This window comes from Chinchilla lanigera, unplaced genomic scaffold (assembly GCF_000276665.1).
Source record: "Chinchilla lanigera isolate Chin_1 unplaced genomic scaffold, ChiLan1.0 scaffold00001, whole genome shotgun sequence".
In the NCBI taxonomy this organism is placed as follows: Eukaryota; Metazoa; Chordata; class Mammalia; order Rodentia; family Chinchillidae; genus Chinchilla; species Chinchilla lanigera.
In genome coordinates this window covers 63,045,072-63,055,433 of record NW_004955402.1, presented here as the reverse complement: position 1 = coordinate 63,055,433, position 10,362 = coordinate 63,045,072, and the positions used below count along the sequence as shown (strand labels likewise).

At 44.2% G+C, this 10,362-nt stretch overlaps 1 protein-coding gene across 4 annotated transcripts in view; it reads left to right on the top strand.

Annotated features, from left to right (window-relative positions):
- The window catches only part of Pqlc1 (PQ loop repeat containing 1), a 38,050-nt gene that overhangs the window by 18,548 nt on the left and 9,140 nt on the right, over positions 1 to 10,362 (top strand). For 2 of the 4 annotated variants that reach the window (XM_005373118.2, XM_013511651.1), the window contains one exon: positions 10 to 63. The exons of the other annotated variants lie outside the window; for them this stretch is intronic. In XM_005373118.2, coding sequence (XP_005373175.1) covers positions 10 to 63 — 54 coding nt within the window. The remainder of the gene's footprint in view (positions 1 to 9; positions 64 to 10,362) is intronic. 4 annotated transcript variants of the gene reach the window in all.

Sequence of the window (10,362 nt, the reverse complement as noted above, 5' to 3'; positions counted from 1 at the left end):
AAAATGTAGCTGCAGACAGTAAGGATGAAGAACTCAAAGCTCCCCCCAAACGGTCCTGTCTGGGTATGTACCACGCTGCATGAGGCCACCATTAAGACGTGTTGCATTTCGCTCTGCAGCTCTGTCTCTGCTGTCCCGCCCTCACCTGTGTTGCCGTTGTCTGTGCACATGAGTGGTTTACCAAGCATGGCTGTGTCTACAGCATACTAACCTTCCATAGCACTGCTTCTCTTAATCATGAAGTAGTCCTTAGAAGCCTATCTGTTTTCTGGGTGTGTTTTTGTATGTTTGTGTGTGTGTGTGTAGAGAGGGAGGGAGGGAGGGAGGAAGGTGAGAAGAAAAGAGAAAGTCTGCACTACAAATTTTAGATTTCCTTGGTTAATTTTATTCCACACTAATTCATTTTGATGCTGTTGTAAATAGAATTGTCTCCTGTTTGCATCTTGAATTGTTCATAGCTAGTTTGTAGAAATTTGATTATTACATATTAATTGCGTCATACAATTTTGCTGAGCTCTGTCTGTAACTCTAGTTGCTATTAAATAGATTTCGTAGGATTTCTGTAAGTGATGTCATTTGCATGCAAATAGAGGCAGTTTTACTTTCTTTCTTTCCAATCTGTTAGTTTTTATTATTTCTTGCCTAATCATCCTGGCTAAATGTGGTAAGAATAGAGACTCTTGTCTTGGTTTTTTTGTTGTTGTTGCTTTTGGGAGACAGTGTCTTGCTATGTAGTTCAGGCTGGTCTTGAACTCAGTATGTAGCCCAGACTGGCCTCAAACTTGCAGTGATCCTCCTGCCTCAGCCTCTTGAGTGTGTCTTGTTTTGACATTAGTAAGAAGGCCTTTGGCATTTCACCATTAAGTATGGTGTCAGTTACATGGACACTGGTTGTCTTTTTTAATATATGAAGGGAGTTCTCTACTGTTCTGAGTTTACAGTTTTGGTGTTCTGTTTTATCATGAACTCAAGCTGTAGTTTGCCAGGTACATTGCTGCATCTCTGGAGATGATCATGTAGTTTTGTCTTTTATTCTCTTGTTTTATAATACATTACATTGGTTTTTGTGTTGGATTAACCCTTCATTCTCAGGATGAATCCCATGTGATCATAGTGTGTAATACTTTTTATAACTGGATACTGTTTCCTAGTATTATGTTGACTTCTTTGGCCCTATTAAATGATACTGGTCTGTAGTATTCTTACAATACTACTGGCCTTATAAAGTAAACTGGGAGGTAGGTGTGGTGGTGCACACTTACAATCCCAGTATTCCAGGAGGCTGATGCAGGAGATTTGCCAGTTTAAGCCCTCCTTGGGCAATTTAGTAGCTTAGTGAGACCCTGTCTCAAAATAAAAATTTTAAAAAAGGGCTTGGGCTATAGCGTAATGGGGAGGCCCTGGGTTCAATCACTCATACTGCAGAATAAATGAATGAATGAATGAATGAATGAGTGAATGTTGGGAAGTGGTCCCTCCTCTTCTGTTTCTAAAGAGATGTGAAGGGTTGATACTGATTTCTCTTTGAATGTTCGGTACAGTTACTCAGTCAAGCTGTCTGGGCCTGGGCCTTTCTTTGTGGGAGTTTAAAATTACTAATTCAACCTCTTGTTAGAAGTCTGCTCATCTCCCGTTTGTTCTGGTCTGTCTGCTGGGGTCTGTTCATCTCTCTGAAGCTGTCTGGCGCAGTTTTTCCTGGCACTTTCTCATAACTCTCTGTGAGATCACTGTAGTCTCCTCTCCTCTTCTATTCTTCATGTTGGTGTTTGAGTCTCTATCTTTTTTTTTAATCGCTAGTTAAACTTTTTTTTTTTTTTTTTTTTTTTTGTCTTTTTTGATACAGAGTCTCACTGTGCAGTTCAGGCTGGCCTTGAGCTCACTTTGTAGCCCAGGTTGGTCTCGAACCCGAGTGCTAGGATTATAGGCATGCACCACCATGCCCGGCTCCAAAGGTTTTTTAATTTTACTGATTTTTTTTTAAGCTCAGCTTTTGGTTTGGTTAATTTTTCTCTATTTTTCTACTTTCTAGTTTATATAATTCCTCTGTAATATTGCTTCTTTCCTCTTGCTTACTCCAGGATTAGTTCGTTCTTTTTCTAGCTTATGGTGAAGGTTTGAATTGAATTTAGCTTTTTTTCTTTCTTACTTTGAAATACAGGTATTTACAAGCCATAATTTATGTATTTCAGGGCTGGAGCTGAATCGTGTGAGTTTTGTTATGCTCTGTTTTCATTCATTGTAAATTATTTTCTCATTTCCTTCAAGAAGTGTTTGGCGCATTTATTAAAAGAGTACACTGTGACTTCTGCATATCTGTGAATCCCCTGAATTTTGTATCTGTCATTGATTTCTGATTTCCATTGGAATTATACAACATACTTTGATTTCAGTATTTTTAAATTAAGGCTAGTTTTGAGGCCTAACCTACGTTTTCCATAGAGAACAGACATGTTGGTGAGATGTGTTTTCTTGCTGGGTATGGGAGAGAGCTGTCTGTTAGGGCTAGTGGTTTATGGTATCATGTAGGCTTTTGCTTACCTAATTATGTATTGCCAATTGTTACATCCATTACAGAAGTTGGTTTTGAAGTCCCCAGCTGTTTCTGAATTGTCTTTCTAACTTCCTTTCTGTCAGGATTTTGCTTTGTGTACTTTGGGACACATTGTTAAGTGGGAGTATCTTCTTGATGGATTGACCCTTTCGTCATCATGAGTTGTCCATCTTTATGTCAAGTGATACTTTTGGTTTTAAAGCCTATTCTGAAATTAGTATAGCCTCTGCAGACCTCCTGTAGTTGGGGAAATCTACAACTACATGGGAGGATCTTTAAAGATTTTATTCTAGCAGTCTTGTGTTTTGATCTAATTGACTGTTGGATTCACCTTTAATGTTTGATGCATTTAGACTTCTAGCTGTGTCTTTTTGTTTTCTATATTCTCCATGTCTTTTCCCTGACATTTGTTCCTTTACAGGTTTTTAATTGTATGTTGAGAGTGCTTAGTAGTTGCTTTAAGGCTTACAATATGCTTTTTTTTGGTCTTGAAGATTGAACCAAGGTCCTTGTACTGAGCTACATCCTCAGCCCTTTTTATTTTTTGTTTTTAGACACAGACTTACTGAGTAGCCCAGGCTGGCCTCAAACTTAAGGTCTTTCTGCCTCAGTCTCCTGAACAGCTGGGATCACAGGCATGATCAAGCATATCTCACTATAGTACACATTTTAACTTAACCAAATCTACTTCAAATTTATATTAATTTAATTTTGGTGAGATGAGAAACTTCACCCTCACATATTTCTGTTCCCTTCTTTCTTTTTAGCTGGCATGATGATGATTGTGTGTGTGTGTGTGTGTGTGTGTGTGTGTGTGTGTGTGTGTTATAGGGAGTGAACCCAAGGTCTTCACACTGAGCTAATCCATAGCTCCTTTTTAAAAAATTTTATTTTTTATTTACAGACCAAGACTCACTGAATTGCCTTGGCTGGACTGAAACACCCTGTCCTGCCCCAAACCCCCCAGAATTCTGGGATTATAGACATGCACCATTACTCATGGCTTGGTGGCATGATCTTTATACGTATTATATCTGTACATCTCACAGATTTAATAATGTATTTTTCTTATGTTACTTTGTATAAATTTTATGTTTTTTTCACAGGAAGAAAGGAGAACAAATGTCTTATCTATAGCATTACTGTATTAACCTATTTTACCCTTTCTGGCTCTTATTTCTTTCAGTGGATTTGACTTAGCAGCTGTAGTCATCTCCTTTCTCTAAAACAGCTTCACTTCTTCTCCTCCAGTTTCATTTGTGTTGTTACTGTCAAATGTATTACATGTCTGTGGTAAAGGCTCCCGAGTAACACTGCACATGTTGTTTCCTGCAGTTGTTTTTTAAGCCAGTTGAGAGGGGAAAGAAGAAATGTGCCTTTGTGTTCCTCTGTAGCAGCTCACGTGCAGTAATGCCCTTTGTGTACTCGCCATGTCTTCTCTGGTGCATTCCAGTCACCTCTGATGTCACTTGCTTTCACTGCGGAGAGCTTGTTTACTTTAGTGTTTTCTGTTAGGTGGGTCTGCCAGCAACAGATTTTCCCAGTTCTTGTTTACCTGGAAATGTTTTTATTTTGCCCTTATTTAATGAGAAAGGTTTTGCCGTAAGAAACTTGGTTAACAGTGCTTTTTCTTTGCAGCCCTTTGACTGTTATCCTACTGCCTTCTGGACTCCATTGTTTCTGATGAGAAGTCAGCCGTTAATCTTATTGGGGTTTCTTGTAAGTGACAAATCAATTTTTTCTTGTTGCTTTCTAGAGTTTAGCCTTTTTATTTGGAATTTAGCATTTAGACTAGGAGTGTCAGGGTGTGGATCTCTGTTATTGCATGAGAACTCAATTAAGCTTCTTGAGTATTAGGCTAAAATTGCCTCATTAGAAATTTTCAGTCACAATCTGTTGTTCCTACTCCTTTCTCTCCTTTCCTTTTCTACACCCATTGTTTATGTGTGGGTGCACTGAATATTATCTCATGTTCAGAGACTTTTCCCCTTCCTTCTGTTTTATCTTTGTTTTTTAAGTTGCATGCTCTTACTGACCTCTCTGTAAGCTCACTGACTGCATCAGCTGTCTTGCTGAGCCTCGGTGGTGAATCTTGTCTCAGTTGTACTTTACAACTCTAGGATTTCTCCTTGACTCTCTTGAACATTTCTGTCCCTTTACTGATGTGCACTGTTTGCTGGAATACTGTCATCATGCCTTCTTTTAATTCTTTGTACTGTAGTTGCTTTAGTCCTTTGCATATATTTTTAGTGGCTGTTTTGAGGTCTGTTTTTGGTCCTGCTTTTATGTTATTGCTTTTTCTTGTTTCATTATATATCTCCCTTTTTTGTTGCACCCTGGACATTGTAGGTAAATTTTTTTTTTTTTATAGGTAAATGTTGCACCAGTTGTGAACCTGGAGCTCCCACCTGGGGAGGGATTTGGTGCCCTCATTTGGCAGGTTGGAGGCAGTCTCTGTCCTCTTATAGGTTGCTGGTGGCTCTTGCTGGTATTGACTGGCCCTGGCCCCTTGTTAAACTCCTGGATGGTTTCCAGTGGCACTATACCCAGCTGTTGGTCTGCACTAACTGTAGTGATTGCTTTCTTGGTTTTGTAATGCCTTGGGCAGACAGTGCTCCATGGTGGGGCATGATGGTCACTGAGGATTGTCTGCCCCTGGAAGTATCTTCTTAGCTATCCTCTTTCTGGTTCTGTCTAGTGAACTAAGCTGTATAATGAACTTAGCTGATCTCTTTATCATTTATCACCAAGGTCTTCATTATTTCTGTCAGCACCCTTTGGCCCAGTGCTTTGTTCTAAGTATTCATTTGCTGGGGAGAGCTGTGGCACTCTGTTCTTATGCTCTCCCCCCAGACCAGAGTCTTAAAATCGTGCTCTGGAGCTGGTGACCAGGGCATCCGTGAGCTTTTTGGAGCAACCTGCCACTGTCATACAGGCTGGGATGCTGGCCTCTGGTCTCCTCAGCCTGCCCTGTGGTGTGGACTGTCACCTTGTGAATTAGCTGAGGCTGGGGTAATGGACACAGTTATGTCTCCTGCCTAGGGTGGAGTTCTGCCCTGGGAGTGGGGCTGATGGGAAGGGAGCTGGAACAAGGTAGGCTGAGCAGGATGAGGTAAATGCTGGTAGCTGCTGCCCTGTACTGGTGCTGGAGGAGAGGGGAACCGCATGTCTTGGCTGCTCCACCTGGAGTTGCAGCTTTGGCACATGGTGAGTGTGGGCACAGGTCTTGACCCAAGTGACACAGACTGCTGTTCTACTGCCATTTAGAAGATTTTCTGGGATAACTGTTTCTCCACGTGCATTCCATATGGCACGTCCCAAGGACTGAGTGTTTGCTTTTTCTAACATTCACTAGCTATAGTTGTTTGTAGAGACCTTTGTGCCACTGTTTCAGAAGTACACAGCTGACCCTTGTCATTAATATGAAGTGCTGAGGCTGCAGTTAGGAAGAGTGTCTCAGGCCAGCAGCACACTTTATGTTCTTGTCCTTCCTCTTCCTCCTGCTATTTCTGCTTCTCTTCCTCCTCCTCCCTCTCCTTCTCCTTCGCCTTTTTCTTTTGTGACACACACGGGATTGAACCTAGGGTCTTAAGTACTGACTTACATACCAGCTCACTTTTTGTTTTGAGACAGGGTCTTGCTAAGTCACTAAGTTGCCCAAGCTGGGCTCAATCTTGCCATCTTCCTGCCTCTGCCTACTGGAGTCCTGAGGTTACCGACATGTGCCACCATGTCTGGTGGTGTTTTTCATCTGTCAGAAGCTGACAAATAATTCAGCAACTTGAGCATTCTCAGGTGGTTTAGTGTCAGGAATGGGCATAGGCACCATCTTTAGGTCCTGCAGTAAAAATAGATAACCTTAAAACTCTTCTAAAATGAAGGTGCTTTCTTGATTTGGGAAGAACCTTTATCAAAGGGTATCCTAGGCCAAGGCCATTCTGGGGCTCATTCAGTGGTGTGCTTGTGTAGTGAGCTTGCTACAGAACTGTTTGGACCAGAGGTTGTGCCCTGTCAACCACAGTGACGGAACACTTGTTCTGCAGGTGTCAGTGTTGAGGACAGGATGCACACACTGCAGCCTCTGCCTAGCTCAGCTGTCCGTAGGGTGTCACGTTGAGCAGGATCTCACAGACTGGATGTTAGTAAGGATAAAGAGGGGAAAGGCTCCTGAAAATGAGAGGTAGAGATTCCAACACATTGCCAACGACCCATAATAGCTTTTCCTCTGCTGTTTCCCTGGCTTTTGCTGTGCCCACCGCAGTAACATGGAGCCTTCGTGGTCATTATTAGGGTCAGTACTATGATACAGCTTCAGATCTGGACATGGACATGGCTTCAGTAGTTGCTTGCTTTGTCCTTGCAAAGTGGTAGGCTTTCCACATTTCCAGCAGATCCCTTTGGGAAACCAGCATGGCAGTTTGGAATGTAGGATGTGCTTGGGCCTGGTCCTGCTGCTCGGTTCCATCTGGGATGGGGCTTCCATCACTTAGCTTGTTACACGTGGACTCTCTGGACCTCCTCTGGCCCAGCCGAGCCCTGTCCCCTGAACTTACTGTGGGCAAGGTAGAAGGTGGGGGGCAGCTTCATGATACCAGGCCTTGAAAGCCAGGAGGGGCATTTCTACTCACTCTGTGGTAGGTCATGCTGTTTACCTTAAAATCTGTGGGTGTCTCTGACCTTCAGGATAAAGAAAAGGTTGGCACCGGCCTGTGCAGAGGTTGGGCTCTGTGACCCCTGTGGAAATACGGCAGCCAGCACATGAGCCACATAGAATTTTTTTCTTTTTACTCTACTAGAGCCTGACATTCTTTTTATTTTTAATTTCTTTTTGAAACAGGGTCTCACTAAATTGTCCAGCTTAGGCTAGATTTTGTGATCTTCCTTCAGTGTCCCAGAGTGTTGAGATTACAGGCATGCATCATGATGTGGAATTTTAAGTTTCTACCAGTGCCAACTCATTTAAAAAGTGGGTGTGGTGGTGCATGCCTATATAACCTCAGCTACTTAGGAGGATTGCAGGTTCAAAACCAGCTAGGGCAACTTAGCAAGACCTATCTCAAAAAAGGAATAAAGTGAAAAATAGGCAAAGTTAACATTTATGCTTTTTAATGAAATGTCATTTCATTTTTTAATTTTTTTTTTTTTTTTTTTTTTTTTTTTTTTTTTTTTCCAGTACTGGGGATCAAACTCACAACCTTGCGCTTGCTGGGCAGGCGCTGTGCCGCTGAGCTAAATCCCTAGCTCCCTGAAATGTCATTTTAGTATGTCATCCTAGACACTGTTGTCAGGGATCTTTCCTCTTTGTACGAAGTCAGTGTGGGTGCTCTCCACCCAGATGAGCCTCACTTGGATGCTTGGTGCCATGTGCTGCTAGACCCTAGGTCCCTGCTCTCATCAGAGCTGTCTGAATGGGTCTTGGGGTTTGGAGGTGTGGAACACATTTACGTTATTCCTATTCATTGAAACCTCCCTGCTGTCACTTTGGACTTGGGGATGGCAGCATGTCTGTGTGGGAAAGCAAAGCTGGCTTTGCTCTTGCTCTGTTCTTTCCTGACTGGAGCCATCTTTTGATGCTGCTGGGATCTGTCTTTTGCACAGAGCCACACTCTTCTTGCTCTGCATCCTAATTGTCTACCCAAGATGTCTACCCAAGAGGCCTACAAGTGTTCCATGACCTGTCTCTTCCTGCTTGGTTTAAAAATACAAAAGGAGGACTGTGAGTCCTCTTCCGCTGTTGCTGTGCCCAGAATGGGGCACCTGTTGGGGAGCCAGGCCCCGCTGGACCGTGCAGGTACACATCTGGTGATGGCCCAATGCCCCTCACACCTGTACGCTCAGGCGGGTTGTCGCTGTCACCACAGAGTGGATCTGGGCTACTCCCTGTAGGAGTTAGGTCCTATGGCTCATTCTCCCGTGGATGGGAGGAGCTGCTCCGTAGAGCAGTCTCACATGGGGATTTTGTTCCATGTGACTCTCGGGAGTGGACCCAGTGGTCAAGGTTCATCACAACTGTCATGAATTCCTCCTCGATGCACCCTCAGTTCATGTATTAAGATGAGGGCTCCCAGTGGCTTGCTGGGCTTCCACTGTCTTGAGTCCCCAGCATCCAGAGATGGTTGTGGCTGTGCCACCAAGGATGTGGGTCACCATACCAGCTATGGGAGAGGCTGTCCTGTGGGTCTGCAGTAGGGACACTGGATATTTTGGAGATGCAGAGAGGAGCATGCTTTCCTTAAAAGGAACCTTAACCTGCCAGTGGAGCTGAGGGCCATTATGTTGTATTGTTTCCACACCGTCATCAGAGTATGCTCTCCTGATCCGGCTCTTTTCTGATCGGACTCCATCTCCCACCACAGCCCGGGCTATACTTGGCCCCACTTCATGCTGTGAGTCACCTTTTCCTGGTCGTTTCCCACCTCAATTTTGGGCACCTGCTGGCTGGAAGCTTGGGAACCACCCAGGCTGTGGTATACCCCTGAGCTTCTTCTGACCTGAGACAGGACTGCCACATGACTGAGAACACACTTCTCAAGGGTGGTTGTGCCCTGTCATGATGAGGAAGGTGAGGCTGTGCCCTGGCAGAGGCCTGGTGTAGAGACCTCCATCCCATCCTGTTTGACCTAGGGGCTTGCTTTCCAGCAGCTGTTACTGTCCTAGATACCATGAAGCTACTACAGGCATGAGGCTGAGGAGAGTGCCTGTCTTAGTAAGGAAGCAGGGCTTCCTGAACTGCCACAGACGAGCCACACGAGGGTGCTGCAGGACTCAGGAATTGACTGTAGTTTACAGAAGTTGGAGCTGCGTCTGTGCTGTCATTAATGGGTTCTCCCTCCTACACCTTCTTCACTGCCCAAAGGATGAGTTGCAGAAATTGGCCTGTGAGGGTCAGAAAATCCTGCCTTAATGTGTTTCTGCTCCTGATGGTTAGTGGGCCCAGAGTCTCTGTCATTCTACCCATTGGGACGGAATGTAGTACCAAGAGGCACAGAAGTGCCTCCGTTAACCAGAAGTGACTGCTAATTGCTTTTCTGGTCACACTGTTACACACAGTGGACCACAGAGCTGTGGCCTGTGTAGAAGCCCCCTACAGTGGCTGGACCTGTCCCCCGCCACAACCCCCAGCCCTCTTGCCTCCGTAAGAGCCCCTATGCAGAGACACAGAGGTCCTGTAGACTTCTGACATCTAGGAAGCATTGCAGAACCGCAGAGGTGAGGAACAAGGTTAGGATGATGAACTCCTACCTGCAGGTCGCCACCTCCACATCCTGGCAAAGCCCTTCCTTGAGGCCTTGACATTCAGTGGCATACCATGCCTCAAGCACGTGGACACCAAAGGTGCCCCTACAACTGCTCAGGGATGCACTTTGGAGCTGTGATCAGCTGCCTTTTTCTTTGAATAGTGATGGTCATGATTTGAAAGTGAAAGAGTTTACACTGAGGTTAGGAATGGATTCTGTGTTTTATCTTTTTAAGATCACCTCTGTGGAGGTATAGTTTAGCTATAACAAGATACCCCCCTTTAGGTGGAGAACAAATGCTCCTTTAGAACATTGGGGGTTATTTTTATAGGATCAGGGGTTTGGTAATCTGGAAGGGAGATGGAGATTTCCTATGTCCCCCATGTTGGCATATATTTCTTGCATGTGCTTGTGTTGCTAATGTCCGGGGCCTGACCCCTGAAACCTGATTAGGATCAGCTCCCTTTGTGAGGAAGGGGCCTCAGAGTCAATGAGGTGGGGACCCAAGAAGTTCCAGCTGAAATTTGTTTTAAAATTGCCTGTGACTTTACTTGGGTCTGCACGGCACTGCAT